At 42.7% G+C, this 15,484-nt stretch overlaps 2 protein-coding genes across 2 annotated transcripts in view; one reads left to right on the plus strand and one right to left on the minus strand.

The window, feature by feature from the left end:
• Positions 1-915: 915 nt before the first annotated feature.
• pmpcb (peptidase, mitochondrial processing subunit beta) lies at positions 916-6,308 on the plus strand. Its single transcript, XM_060886574.1, has 13 exons — positions 916-1,028; positions 1,543-1,671; positions 2,367-2,453; positions 3,000-3,129; positions 3,242-3,440; positions 3,566-3,645; positions 3,753-3,865; positions 4,693-4,836; positions 4,961-5,121; positions 5,209-5,294; positions 5,390-5,478; positions 5,570-5,645; positions 6,138-6,308. The coding sequence occupies exons 1-13, from the start codon at positions 948-950 to the stop codon at positions 6,197-6,199; spliced, it is 1,437 nt and encodes a 478-aa protein (XP_060742557.1). The 5' UTR covers positions 916-947; the 3' UTR covers positions 6,200-6,308.
• Positions 6,231-15,484, minus strand: part of dnajc2 (DnaJ (Hsp40) homolog, subfamily C, member 2) — a 10,937-nt gene continuing 1,683 nt past the window's right edge. Inside the window, exons 2-17 of the mRNA XM_060886573.1 lie at positions 15,122-15,312; positions 14,592-14,667; positions 14,380-14,478; positions 14,147-14,288; positions 13,469-13,549; positions 12,957-13,022; positions 12,774-12,865; positions 10,055-10,176; positions 9,621-9,770; positions 8,157-8,245; positions 7,982-8,051; positions 7,625-7,803; positions 7,429-7,529; positions 7,245-7,355; positions 6,507-6,667; positions 6,231-6,417 (exon numbers count right to left, since the gene is read on the minus strand). Of these exons, the coding sequence (XP_060742556.1) occupies positions 6,349-6,417; positions 6,507-6,667; positions 7,245-7,355; positions 7,429-7,529; positions 7,625-7,803; positions 7,982-8,051; positions 8,157-8,245; positions 9,621-9,770; positions 10,055-10,176; positions 12,774-12,865; positions 12,957-13,022; positions 13,469-13,549; positions 14,147-14,288; positions 14,380-14,478; positions 14,592-14,667; positions 15,122-15,312 (1,799 nt within the window). The 3' untranslated portion in view covers positions 6,231-6,348. The remainder of the gene's footprint in view (positions 6,418-6,506; positions 6,668-7,244; positions 7,356-7,428; positions 7,530-7,624; positions 7,804-7,981; positions 8,052-8,156; positions 8,246-9,620; positions 9,771-10,054; positions 10,177-12,773; positions 12,866-12,956; positions 13,023-13,468; positions 13,550-14,146; positions 14,289-14,379; positions 14,479-14,591; positions 14,668-15,121; positions 15,313-15,484) is intronic.

Consider the following 15,484-nt stretch of genomic DNA (forward strand, 5'->3'; position numbering starts at 1 on the left):
AAATATATGTTCTCTTTATTTTAATGTGTATTAATTTAATTTAGTCTTTAATGTTGCATTAATATGTATATAGCGTATGCGCAGTCTTATGTGTGTGTTTATATAGTGTTTTACTCGTTTAAAGTGTTTAGAGTGCCAAATAAACAAAATAATTAACACTGATTTATTTGATGTAGAATGAACTTCCCCTAGAGGTCCGGACAGCTGAGTCACTGGATATTTTCAAGCAGTGGTTGAAGACCTACTTATTCAGGAAACACTTCAACTAGCACTTCTTTCCTTATCTTTCGCATTTAAAAAAAAAAAAAAAGAAAAACCCTTTGACACTTTTTCATTGTAACTTTGAACAAATGTTTTAAACTCATGGTATCTTAAGTATGTAACTTAGTGAGCCAGCATTAATGTATTAAATGTTAGAGATTTAAGCACTTATGTACGTCGCTCTGGATAAGGGCGTCTGCCAAATGCTGTAAATGTAAATGTAAATGTAAATGTAGTGTGTCTCACTTTACAGAATTCATATATATATTATTCAGAAATGTGTTAAATATATGTATTTGTGTTTATAGTTCACAAAGTAGTGTAGTGCAGAATTATTTTCAAAGTTGCACTGAGTGGGAATCGAACCCAGGTCTAGACAAACTTTTTAATTAATAAAAATTGACCGTGACGTACACTCTGCCCTCCCCCCTGCCCTCCCCCCAAAGCCCTTCTTTGTATTCTTTGTATTTTCCTTTTTCTTTCCTTTTATGTCATGTTACAGTTTTAGGTTTTGAATAATATGGCATTGCATCTGTTATCATTTGTTATTGAAACAATAATATAAAAATAAATAAATAAATAACATTAAAAATAAAAAAATAAAAAATATAAACATAAATAAAGCCTGTTCGGTTTACACAGACGTCATTTCCGACGCTGATGACATACGAGCACAAGTAAACAAAATGGCGGCGCCCGTGCGGCTCATCGGTGTTGCAGGAGGGCATCTTGTAAAAAATCTGTTAAAAACAAATCCAGTCTCACAGGTAAGTTAAAAATAAATAAGTTACCGTACCAGAAAAAGCAGCTAAGCAGCTGTAGCGAACATGTCCTTCTGGGGTGTCTGGTGTAGAACCAGCTTCAGGTTGAGAAGCTAATGTGCTAATGTGAAAAAGAAGCTAACTGGCTACAGTAAACATTATGAAATAGCAGCACACCGTTAGAGTAAACAGTGATATAACAGAAGTTAGGAGCTTATAATCTAACGCACACCTAGTAGCCTAGTGGTTAAGGTGTTGGGATATCAATTGGAAGGTTGTGGGTTCGATTCCCACATCCACTCAGCTGCCACTGTTGGGCCCCTGAGTAAGGCCCTTAACCCTCAATTGCTTAGTTGCATAAAAGATTTGATAATGCCTTGTTCTGGCCGTTTTGATTCAAATTTATGGCATACACAGAGTTGTAAATTTTCACTTTTAAATATCGTTTTATTTCCAGTATTAATGCTGCTAATAATGATAATCCTTGATAATTTCTTAATAATGTTTTATTTTATTGTAGAGGTTTCGTCAGCGAGCTACACAAGCAGCAGCAGCTCAGGTAGCGCTCAATGTGCCGGAGACGAAGTTAACCACACTGTCCAATGGCCTCAGAGTGGCGTCTGAAGATTCAGGGCTGCAGACCTGCACGGTATGAACTGTACACCACACAGGCTTTCATGATCATCGTATTTTCTGAGAAAAAAAACGACGGGGCTCTGATGCCTGTAAAGGGTTTCTTCCTCGATGTAGCTGCTATATATTGCCTTATAAGGTTTGTGGACACCTGACCATCATATCACCCATAGGTGCTTGTCGAGAATCTCATTCCAGATTTATTTCACCTTTGCTGTTAAATTAACTTCCACCTTTCTGAAAGGCTTCCCACTAGATGCTAGAGCATGGCTGTGTGGATTTTTGATCATTCAGCTACAATATTAGTGAGATCAGGCATTGATGTTATAAGATTAAGGAGGTCTGGGGATCAGTCGGTGTTCCAGTTCATCCCAAAGGTGTCAGTGGGGTTGAGTCAGAGTCAGGGCTCAGTGCAGGACACTTGAGTTCTTTCACACCATGTCTTCATGGAGCTCTGTGTGTCTCTTAGTTGTAATTGTAAAGCTACAGCATACTGAGACATTCTGTACAATTGTGTGCTTTATGGAACAGTTTGTGTATATGCTTGTGGTGGTCAGGTGTGTGCACACTTTTGTTGGCCATATTGTGTATTTTTAAGACTTTTTTTAATTCAAACTAATGAAGCCCTTATGTAAGGGTAAGGGTTTCTCTCATGATTCTAAGTAGATACTGCTACTGTAGATTAGTGTTTAATGTATAACATCCCTGCAGGTGGGTCTGTGGATCGATGCTGGGAGTCGTTACGAGAATGACCGAAACAACGGCACAGCCCACTTCCTGGAGCACATGGCCTTTAAGGTCAGACAATTTTACTCAATATGTAAAAAAGAAGAAAAATTCTGTCCTTTAATGGCTTAAGCAAAGAATTCCTGAACATTGGTCTCAATGAGACTAGAGCTCTTCAGTGGCACAAAAGTTAGCATCAAAAATGTGTTTTGTAAGAGCAAAGTGTGTAGTATATCATTTGGTACGCAGCTCTGTTCTTTAGGATTCCCTGAAGTTTGCATTAAAAAAATATTAATGGACAAGACTTGTTGATAATCTCACATGGACATTGAAGACTTGTACCTATAAACCATTCATTTCCTGCCTGTTGCATTCTCTATATATGTAGTCATTTTGTCCACTTAAAAGTGAGGCGTATACGAGTCAAGCAACTGGCAGGTCTGAGATTTGAACTGGAAGCCCTGCGGTCCTACAGAACAGAACTTTAAAAGGCTGTGAGTGAAAGTGAACAGGATGCATAACAACAGAGCAGGACCTTCAACTAAAGTGAAGCTCTCACTTTTTAAGCCTTTTACCTCTCTCTCTTTTTAATTACATTTTTCAAAAAATAATAAATAGGGTACAAGGAAGCGTTCCCAGCTAGACCTGGAGCTCGAGATAGAGAACATGGGAGCTCACTTGAATGCCTATACTTCAAGAGAGCAGACTGTTTATTACGCCAAAGCCTTTTCTAAGGACCTTCCCAGAGGTATGATGCCACCTTCATCATTTGATGAACAGATAGTTTAAACCAATGAAGTACTTTTCTTTTTGGTCTTGCTGAAAGCCTCCATGGCCTGTATCTGTCCTGCCATCCCCAGCTGTGGAGATTCTCGCCGACATCATCCAGAACAGCATGCTGGGGGAAGCTGAGATTGAGCGAGAGCGTGGAGTCATCCTTCGAGAGATGCAAGAAGTGGAGACCAACCTACAGGAGGTTGTCTTCGACTATCTGCATGCTACGGCGTACCAGGACACTGCTTTGGGAAGAACCATCCTTGGACCTGCAGAAAACATCAGGTGCGTATTTTATACAGGGCTGTGGAGTTGAGATTACAATCCACACTCTTTAATAGTGACTCCTGAAGCCTTTAATGAAGTTAGTGTCCATAGCTAAGCGTGACACTCTGGTGGTGTTTTTTCAGAACTATAAACAGAGCAGACCTTGTGGAGTATATTACAACTCATTACAAGGGGCCAAGGATTGTGTTGGCTGCAGCTGGAGGTAAACAGGCACACGTGTACCTTAACACGGTACTTAATTAGTTTGTTCTATCCTATAAGGCGTTTTTGTTTATTGCTTAAATCCCGATTATTTTTTTCCCCCTTAAGGAGTGTCTCACAGTGAACTAATAGATTTGGCTAAATACCATTTTGGAAAGCTGCCTGCCAGGTACAGGGACGAGGCCCCAGCGTTACCGCCTTGCCATTTCACTGGAAGTGAGGTAAAATAATACATACAGTCAGACATGGTGACAGTTTCCCTTACAAACATTGGGACTTATTTATCCTCCTTGGGTGTAAAGTTGTGTGTAAATGATAGCTTAAGGGAGATTTTATTTGTACCCGTGCGTAATCACATCTTAATTTCTGAGCATGTTAGTGTTGCAGAGCTGATTTGAATGTCGACGCCCACAAAACTCCACATAAGGAAAGACTTAGAGCTGAAATGGCCAGCGAACAGCAGAACAAAAAAACATGCAAGCTATTTTAATTGACTTATTTGCAAGTAAAAATACATTATTTTGCTGCAACTGAAAAGGCTAAAATCTGTTGCCTAATTAGAGAAAAGGTGAAGTTGATACGAATGAATACAGCGATCAGTAGTTTGAGGACACCAAGCACATCATACAGGGAAACTTGGTGCTGGTTTCGCATGGCAATGTTCGGATTTACACACACGCAGAGCCGTTCTTCGTTAAATTAGCACGTGTAATAAAAATACCTGTGCAGTGTAATCTGTATAAGGTGTAGTAACCGCTTACACGGTTTCTTATACGCTCTTATCAGTGTTTTGTGTATCTGTGGTCACCAGTTTCTGAAATACCAACGATTGCTCATGCCACAATTAAAGTTAGACTTTTTCTGCATTCTGATGCTTGATATAAACATTCGCTGAAGCTCTTGACCTGCATCTGTACAATAATATACAGGTGTTCCTAATAAAGTGGACAGTGAGTGTATTAAAATACTAGATGAGTTAATGATGAGGAAATGAACTTTTTGTACAGTAAATAAAATATTTCTCACACTATTTTTTTTTTTTTAACAGATTCGAATCAGCGATAATAAGATGCCACTTGCTCACATAGCGATTGCCGTGGAGGCAGTAGGTTGGTCTCATCCTGACACGATCCCTCTCATGGTGGCCAACACGCTTATCGGGAACTGGGACCGATCTTTCGGTGGCGGTGTGGTCAGTATTTCTACCTTGTTGTTTAGGATTCCATAGCAAATGAATTAAGGTTGTTTAATCGTTTGTATTTGTTTGTATCGTAAATGTTTGTATCGACTCGAATCAACTTGTTGCTCTCCCTTAGAATCTGTCCAGTCGACTGGCCCAGATGGCGTGCCAGGGGAACCTGTGCCACAGCTTCCAGTCATTTAACACCTGTTACACCGACACAGGGCTGTGGGGAATCTACAGCGTGTGTGAGCCGAGCACGATCAGTGACATGATGCACTTCACCCAGCTGGAGTGGTGAGCGACTCAGACAGAATTCCGTATTCGGAGCATCAATGACTTGCCTGTATTTAATTGTTGTGTGTGTGTGATGATGTATGTCAGGATGTCCCTGTGCACCAGTGTGACTGAGAGTGAGGTAGCAAGAGCAAAGAATCTCCTGAAAACCAACATGCTGCTTCATTTAGACGGCAAGTCTCAGTCTTTCGGGATCAGCTTTTGAGTGACAGGAATCAGGCTGAATTTATATGGTTAAATAAAATGTCTTTTGGCGTTTTCATATTAGGATCCACCCCCATCTGTGAGGACATCGGGAGGCAGATGTTGTGCTACGGGCGCAGAATTCCACTCCACGAACTGGAAGCTAGAATAGATGTAAGTCTACATGCTAGTAAAACAATTATTTAATTAAAAAAAAAATCATATATATTTGTTCTCTCACAATGATGTGTCTCTCTACACCAAGGCCATTGATGCAGACACCATCAGGGAAGTGTGTACTAAATACATTTACAACAAAGCTCCAGCAATTGCAGCTGTTGGTACGTATTCCCCATGAAATATATACGCTGTACAACCTTAACTTGAGGTGCGGCCCAGATCACGTACTGATGCATTATTCTGTGCTGTTATGCATAAAACTTTTTATTACTGAAAACTCCAGTAAGAAGTGTACTTCAGGCACAAGGATGATGCACTGATATAAAGTATAGAATTTTGGACACTTCTTTCATTCAATGCTGCCAGTTTTGCTTATGTAGTGAGAGAGAGGCAGGACTCCAGGCACTGATGCTGGATGGCCCAGGACACCTTATGTTACAAATGACTGTTAAATTAACCCACTAGCCCAATTTTTTTTTTAATTTAAGCATTTAAAAAACGTATCGTATTCTGCTAAAGCTGTCGACGTCACATGCGTTTGACATCATCCACTAAACAGTATAGTGTAAGTGCATAGTGTGTAATTGGTCTTATGATTCATCACTAATGTTGTTCGGTTTAATTAACCAACATATCAATATAATGTGTTTCAGGGCCGATTGATCAGCTTGCAGACTACAACCAGATCAAAAGTGGAATGCATTGGCTGAGATGAGGAGAACGTCACAAATTATAAACCTGGAGAATTTATGGAGTCTGTGCATTTTTTTGTTTTATTATAAAATAAAGAACACCACAATAACATTAAAAGAACATGAAGCTAAGTGAGTGTGCACGTGGGGTTGTTTCTTGCGCTTTTTGCTGTCATTTTTTATTCTTTGCAGTGACTTGTTCCTGGGCAGCTTTCTTGGCTTTAATCATTTCCACGAGTTCCTGTGATGGACAGAAATGACAGATGGTTATGATGTTCGATAAAGTGCCGCTTACAGACGCTCAGTCTCGCTCTAACGTGGAGCGCTTACCTTGTATCTCTTCATACAGTCTTTCTTGGTACGTCCAGGCACAGCTGCAGCGATTTTGTCCCACCTCTCAGGTGTGTTGACAGGGTAGGTCTTCAGCGCCTGCTCCAGAAGCTTTTGCTCTTCCGTAGTCCATGGAGCGAGATTAGTGTCACTGGCTGATCCTAATGAGAGCGTAAATTATATTAACTTAATAAGCAACAGTATGTACATTTGGAAAAGAGCAATCTTAGGTAGTTTTCACACTGGTGGTTTAGTCAGAAACTGATCACATGATAAAAACATTAAGGTGGAGCAGGAAGCGCAGTGTGCTACTGCACCAGAGACTACCTGCAGGGTGAAAATGAACACAACTCGTACTCGGGTCTAGACTCGTTCAGAAAGTAAAGTAATCTGTGTGTGTGTTTTAGTTTATCACGTCACACGTGCAGCACGAGGGACAGTGAAACATTGCGGGACACAGATGAAGCCTTACCGTATTAATAACACCCAAATAATAAATAAATAAATATAAAAAAGAAAAGTTCTCTATGCACATTTCGGATAATGTCAAAGTGAATCTGAAACCAGAGCAGCACTGCAGAAGCACCAGGGAACAAACCAACTGAGACACAGCAAACTCAACTAGTGTGAAAAGCAACCCAAAGTATTTGGACTCGCTACAGCACAAAGGAACAAACACTGGGTTCAGGTCAGATGTGCATTAAAGCACTCAGGAGTTGAGCTAGAGAAGAAACTCACCTTCAAAGCGCTCCGAAGGCACGGCGTTGTCTACAGCCGGAGGAACGGCAGAATGCTCTTTCTTAAATTTCTCAAAAGCCTTTTTGTTCACTTCTTCCTTTTGGTGAGGGTCTGGAGGTAAAAAGAAGCATTGAATAATCTGCTCTTCAAGCAGCAACAGTTCAACCCTGTGAACGGAACTCACCGAGTTTTTGGAGAGTCTTGGCTTTATTGATGACATCTTTGGCGGTTCTTTTGATGCCACTACCTGAGTGCAGGTTCATGTAGTTGGCGATTACTTCCCATCTACAGGACAGGAAAGAGTTCAACTGTAACACACTGACAACGCTGCTGCCGCCAGCATGGGACGGCACGATTGATGGTGTAAGTAAGGATCTAACCTGGCGTTGGTACCAGCAGGAAACAGGTTAACGGCTTTGATAAGCAGCTGGAGATCCTCCTCGTTCCAGCCCTTGCTCACTCCGCTTCCGGCGTTGGCGTTTTCTGAGCTGCGTGCAGCCTGCTGTGTCCTGACCTCGGCCTCTCGCTCGCGCTGCAGCTGCGCGTTCACTTCCTGCACCTACGCCACACATACTCATAGTGAAACCTCGTGAAAATATTTTCAAAACTTCACTCTCACTGAGGCTACAAGTGGCTCAATCTCAGATTTTCACAACTCAACACATTTCAGGTTACTGTACATTTCTTCTGGTTAGTTTCTTCTAACTTTATTCACATCAAACAGATTTATTTCTTACCTGTTTCTCTATGGCAGCTCGGCTCTCCTCCTTGCCGCCTGAAGCTAAAAGCTCATTTAACGTCTGTAAGCTAGAGAACGAAAGTAAAAAATCAGCTTCATCTCAGACCAGTGCATCCACAGGGAAAAGAAACAGATCTCTCCGACATAAAGGACAGTAGGGAACAGTACACTACCTCAGAAGCTCTAGTCGATCGCATAACTTCTCGACGTCTTCCATCATCTTCACGCTGTCTGCCTCGTTATCCGCAAAGTAATTACAGTTCTGGAAAACAGAAGACTGGTTAATGCTCCTATGCTCACAAAACACTTTAAAGTGGCAGGGTCCAAGGACCCTTTGCAAGCCCCCATGCCCCCAGTCTGATCGGGCCACTTGTCATTAGAAAGTCAGTTATATTTTAGCGTCCTGATACAGCACGACAAATTTCAGCTCACTGGTTCCTGGGAAAGACGTATTTGACTTTAACCCCGCCCCTTACACGTGACCACACCCCAATCTCAGAATCCAGTCGGCTGCTTGTTTACAGAACTTTCAGGAAAAGTTCTCGTCATGTTTTTGGTAGTGTTTGACCTTTAAGCAGCAAAAATCCTGGAACCAGCTCACAAAGTAGGACTTGCATGTTATGTATTGTATATTTTGTTATGTATTTTATAATTATTGTATATTTTAGTGGGTGGGACTAAATAGTCCATAAGGCTAAATTGGTCCATAAGGCTAAATTTTAATAGTTTCAGCTAAAGAATCAAGAGAAAGGTAAAGATTCAAAAGAGACAGGCTCACTATAGTGCCCCCTTCTGGACAAATTTTACGACTATAGCTCAGAAAGCTGACCGACTGACGGTAACTTTTTTTTTTCCTCCACCCAATATGTATTACCAATCCCCAATTTTTGGCCACATCCTAAGGACCGTGAATCAGGAATCTGCGATAATTAGACTCCTTCTTGACTAGACTTTATTGGCATGTTGTGGCCATGTTGTTTATGAAGGTCAAACTTTTTTCTTTTCTTTTATCATTATTAAGGTTCACACGAGAGGTCTTCTTGGGTCTAAAGAAACGTACCCGACCGAAGTGACCCGAATCACTTTTTATCCGACGTGCATTAATTTTTTTTTTTTTTTAAGAAAGACCCTACCCGAGACAAACCCGAAAAAATTAGACCCGAGTCCGACCCGATGGCCCCGAATGTTGCACACACCGATGCAGCCCTGCAGGCACCAGTCAGACAGAAAAGTAACTGCTACAGCGTGGATTCAAAATTGATTGACAGGTCTGTTTCAACGTCAATTAGCTTACCGCCAGCAACACGATGTTGCAAGCGGTCTTGGCAAACAGAGGAGAGGATGGAAAAGGACTCGAGTCGATGCACACACGCGAGATACAGTAGCTATTGTCTTCTCGGGTCCGTTCGGTAAAAACACATTTATTTTAAATTACCCAAGACCCGATGCTGCTATTATCATACCTGACCCATGTCCGAGGCACATGTGAAACTTTTAGACCTGAACCCGCTCGGGTCTGGGGTCGGACCTCGGGTTTTCGGATACAAGTGGACCCGTGAAGACCTCTAGTTCACACTCAGTAGTATAACATTTTGTACAGACGGGCCACTCTGAGTTTTCATCATGGTTTCTCAAACCTTGCACGTCGTCCTGAGTTTCTGTCTCTCTTTCTTGATTGCTTTCTTCTGTGCCTCTTTCTCTTTCTTGGCCTGCTGGGCTGCCTGCTTGGCCTCCTCTTCCTCCTTCTCTCTGGCCAACCGAGCCGCTTCCACCTCCGCCTGTCGAGCCTGAAGTGCAGCAAAACACACGAAACACTCACATTTTATTCTAATGACTAGACATGATCCTGTAGTATGACCAAAAAATTAGTCTTTAAAGTGGTTTGAGAGATTTTTCTGTTCACTTTTCTAACATTGCTACATTTTCTTCCCTCTGATAACCGTCATCATTCTCCACCCAGAAACACAATCCAATACAAGGCTCAAGTACAGTTTTCTCTATAAGACAATCATTATTTACAAGATTAAATTCTCTTTAGGACATGAATATGGCTCAGTTTAGAAGAACTGACCCGCTCCTTTTCCTCTTGCTCCTTCTTCTTGGCTTCGGCTTTGGCTTTCTTTTCTGATTCCTTCCTGGCTTTCTCCTCTTCTTTAAACTTCTTTATCCTTGGGTCACAGCTGTAGGCCGTATCTACAACACATCGGTCAAAAGGTGAAACTAAACACAGGAGAATATCTTCAGTACAGTGCCAAAGATGCTGTAATCAGTATTTTAAGACCATTTTGACTGAGCTGACACTCTGAGAAAGAGAATGTCTCTGTCCAGTAATCAGGAACTAATCCTTTGCTTCTACTAGAGTTTCTCCACAACATGGCTGTACCTTGGTAGAGTTACATGAAAGTAGGAAAGAGTCCCAGACATTTAAGGTAAGCAAATAAATGCACCGGATCGTGTGCGGCAGGCCACTGGACTGAGTGCAGCTGGTAATGAATGGACTACTGCAGGTCACTGAATCGAATGCAGTGTACAGAAAATGTTTCAGATAATTACAAGTTACGGACTTGGCAGAGTAGTTTGTGAAGATGCTTTAAGTGCAAACCTTACTATAAGGTGTCCACACAGACACACACCGACACAGACACACACACAGACACCCCCACACACAGACAGAGACACCCCCACACACAGACAGAGACACCCCCACACACAGACAGAGACACCCCCCCCACACACACAGAGACACCCCCCCCACACACACAGACAGACACAGACACCCCCCCACACAGACAGACACAGACACCCCCCCACACAGACAGACACAGACACCCCCCCCACAGACAGACAGAGACAGCCCCCCACACAGACAGACAGAGACAGCCCCCCACACAGACAGACAGAGACAGCCCCCCACACAGACAGACAGAGACAGCCGCCCACACAGACAGACAGAGACAGCCGCCCACACAGACAGACAGAGACAGCCGCCCACACAGACAGACAGAGACAGCCGCCCACACAGACAGACAGACAGCCGCCCACACAGACAGACAGAGACAGCCGCCCACACAGACAGACAGAGACAGCCCCCCACACAGACAGACAGAGACAGCCCCCCACACAGACAGACAGAGACAGCCGCCCACACAGACAGACAGACAGAGACAGCCGCCCACACAGACAGACAGACAGAGACAGCCCCCCACACAGACAGACAGAGACAGCCCCCCACACAGACAGACAGAGACAGCCCCCCACACAGACAGACAGAGACAGCCCCCCACACAGACAGACAGAGACAGCCCCCCACACAGACAGACAGAGACACACACACACACAGACAGAGACACACACACACACACACACAGACAGAGACACACACACACACAGACAGAGACACACACACACACAGACAGAGACACACACACACACAGACAGAGACACACACACACACAGACAGAGACACACACACACACAGACAGAGACACACACACACACAGACAGAGACACACACACACACAGACAGAGACACACACACACACACAGACAGAGACACACACACACACAGACAGAGACACACACACACACAGACAGAGACACACACACACACACAGACAGAGACACACACACACACAGACAGAGACACACACACACACAGAGACACACACACAGACAGAGACACACACACAGACAGAGACACACACACAGACAGAGACACACACACAGAGACACACACACACACACACAGACAGAGACACACACACACACACACAGACAGAGACACACACACACACACAGACAGAGACACACACACACACAGACAGAGACACACACACACACAGACAGAGACACACACACACACACACACAGACAGAGACACACACACACACAGACAGAGACACACACACACACACAGACAGAGACACACACACACACAGACAGAGACACACACACACACAGACAGAGACACACACAGACAGAGACACACACAGACAGAGACACACACAGACAGAGACACACACAGACAGAGACACACACAGACAGAGACACACACAGACAGAGACACACACAGACAGAGACACACACAGACAGAGACACACACAGACAGAGACACACACACAGACAGAGACACAGACAGAGACACACACACACACACACAGACAGAGACACACACACACACACACACACACAGACAGAGACACACACACACACACACACAGACAGAGACACACACACACACACACAGACAGAGACACACACACACAGACAGAGACACACACACACAGACAGAGACACACACACACACACACAGACAGAGACACACACACACACACACACACAGACAGAGACACACACACACACACACACACACAGACAGAGACACACACACACACAGACAGAGACACACACACACACACACAGACAGAGACACACACACAGACAGAGACACACACACACACACACAGAGACACACACACAGACAGAGACACACACACACACAGAGACACACACACAGAGACACACACACACACAGACACACACACACACACACACACACAGACACACACACACAGACAGACAGACACAGACACACAGAGACACACAGAGACACACACACACAGACAGAGACACACACACAGACAGAGACACACACACAGACAGAGACACACACACACAGACAGAGACACACACACAGACAGAGACACACACACAGACAGAGACACACACACAGACAGACAGACAGACACGCAAGAATGTAATGTAAAATGTAAGGGTGACACCGTCCATACCTACGAGAGTTCGTATCCTGTTCATTTCTTCTTTTTTCCGTTGTGCTCGCGACGCACGGTTCTGCTTCTCAATCCATCTTCGCTCATCTCGACTGTTTAAAAAAAAAACAAAAAAAACAACGCACCGTAAACAAAGAGCTATATTATAATATGTAAATGTAGCATCATATGTAAATATGTTACCATTCAGCTTTTTCTTTCTCCTCTTCATCCAAGTATGAAAACTCCCTCCATGAATCAAAGTTGTACCTTAAATAACAGAAATAACATTGGAATTGAACATCGGCATAAATTTTTGCTTAGGTGTTGCGTTAATGTGACTTCTGAGAGAACAATCTGACGAATACATTTCAGAACCACTGTTTAAAAATTAAACAGTCGAAAGAAGTCTTTAAACCTAATTAATTTCTAATTGTACAGACCTTTACACACACACAAAATTTACACAAAATATGCTATGAGCTTTACAAGCACACACACACACACAATAATTCTAATTTAATATAAATATATTATAATTTAATTTAAATTTAAACATTTTTTCTGATATTTCAGGGCACATTTGTAGATCACCCACAATCCTATCGTATAAAACACAGATCAAAGTGTCATCTTGTACACAATAACGAATCATTTCATCATGTACAGTGTATAGGGGAAGAAAAAAAAACAAAAAACAATCCAATAAAACTCACCAGAAGGAATAAAAATTATCTACATCTTCAAACGTGGAGTTCAGGGAGCCGATGTGAGGGACGTGCTTTTTTGTGGACCACCTGTCAATCACCGGTGAAAAGCAGTTTTAACGTGCTGACAAAATTCAGTTACTATGACACACACAACAGCAGCAGCATTGTGTTAGCAAATAAAAACGAATACGGATATAATATTTAAATCTATTTAAATATTATACAATACTAAAATATGTGATATACATTAGAGAAAATAATTTATTATTGACTAAAATGCCTTTAAATTAAATTTATTAAAATTAATAAATATTTAACAAAAAAGGTGAAAAATGTAAAGAATTATACAAAATTTTATTTCGCCACCACAACAGACAGATTCCTGACAGTTTGTAATTAAAGAAAACGCAAAACAAAAACAAACCAACAAAAAGTATGAATGAGTATAAACCGTTTCATATGCCCCTTCTTGTTTATTACCCGATCATGAACTCTACTCTTTGTTCTGTAGCAGACAAATGATTCATATGTGTGTCTATGTATTTTCAGAGGCCCATGTAGCACTCTGTACTGTCCCTGTAGCGTCTCTGTACCCGTATCGTGCAGTCAGGTGACCCGGCTAAAGCTGGGACTCAATGATTTTAGGCTCTTAACATGTAAAAAGGTGTTTAGAAGTAAACTGACCTGGCGTTGCGTTCAAACACAGGAGCAAACACCTCAAAGAACTTCTCTTTGCCCTCTGCCTTAGTGGGCACCATGTTGTCAAAGGTAGGGTCCACGCTGTCGAAGGCTCTTCTCTTCACAGGATCTGACAGAATCTCGATCGCTGCAAAGACATTCACAAAGCAGTGGTGTTGCTGCAGAGCTGTGTTACAGCTTACACTGTGCAGCGCTTCAGCTCCAACACCAACACCAACCTTTAGTTATGCAGGTGAAATAATCGTTATCTCCTTTCACAATTTGCTCCCCAGCTGCTTTTCTCTTGTCTGGATGATGTTTTAGCACCATGACTTTATCTGTGGAGAGATTAAGAGAGGTTAACGGATCACATCTTCCAGGACCAGGATGAAACCCTCAGGGAAAAATGAACTATGGAAATGCAGCGGACTGCTGAAGGGTGACAACTTACGAGCAGCTTTGATCTGTTTCTGGGTCGCCTTGTACCTCATGTGGGCTAAACCCAGTACAGCATAGTGATCCTGATTCTGTGTGTGTGTGTGTGAGAGAGAGAGAGAGAGAGAGAGAGAGAGAGAGAGAGAGAGAGAGAGAGAGAGAGAGAGAGAGAGAGAGAGAGAGAGAGAGAGAGAGAGAGAGAGAGAGAGAGAGAGAGAGAGAGAGAGAGAGAGAGAGAGAGAGAGAGAGAGAGAGAGAGAGAGAGAGAGAGAGAGAGAATAATCTCAGTCATACATGAGACAGGAAAAAGCTGAATTTCAAAGCTAAGTTCTAACCTCTTGTTAAGACAACTATATAACTGGAGCTGTGATGAAAGGTTTCATAAATTTAAGTCCTTTCCACCTACATACTTGTGTATTATAACTACATTAAGACCTTTCTGCAGGTTTTTTGTAGTTTGAATTATTTAAGTGCTGCTCAATTGTCTCCTTTATAAAGTTTCATCACAGAAATGCATCAGGTCTTTGCCCTGACTGATGGCAGCACCTTCCAGTCTTTGGGGTCCAGTGTTTTAAGCATGGGATATTCCTCCAGCTGTAGCTCCTCGTCTGCTTCCTCCTCAGAGAGCTCCTCTTCCTCCTCCAGCTCCTGGAATGACACAGACACATTTCGATCCCTGCGCTTCTGAAAGGCCTCGAACCAGCGGCCTACCGGCTCTACCTGCACCTGCACGGAACCTGTGAGTGATTGAGAGAGAGAGAGAGAGAGAGAGAGAGAGAGAGAGAGAGAGAGAGAGAGAGAACAATGTGTTTAAAAAAAAAAGTTTGATATTTGGAAATAAACAAACTGAATTCTTCACTCAAGGGCAGGACACGAAGCAGGGATGTACTTCAGTAATTATATTTCAGA

This window comes from Tachysurus vachellii, chromosome 14 (assembly GCF_030014155.1).
Source record: "Tachysurus vachellii isolate PV-2020 chromosome 14, HZAU_Pvac_v1, whole genome shotgun sequence".
Lineage (NCBI taxonomy): Eukaryota > Metazoa > Chordata > Actinopteri > Siluriformes > Bagridae > Tachysurus > Tachysurus vachellii.

Bases quoted from the DNA above. Each gene is read 5' to 3' on its own strand.
- pmpcb (XM_060886574.1), top strand. From the start codon at position 948: ATGGCGGCGCCCGTGCGGCTCATCGGTGTTGCAGGAGGGCATCTTGTA. The intron at 1,029-1,542 runs GTAAGTTAAAAA...ATTTTATTGTAG, and splicing joins AAACAAATCCAGTCTCACAG to AGGTTTCGTCAGCGAGCTAC. The intron at 1,672-2,366 runs GTATGAACTGTA...ACATCCCTGCAG, and splicing joins CAGGGCTGCAGACCTGCACG to GTGGGTCTGTGGATCGATGC.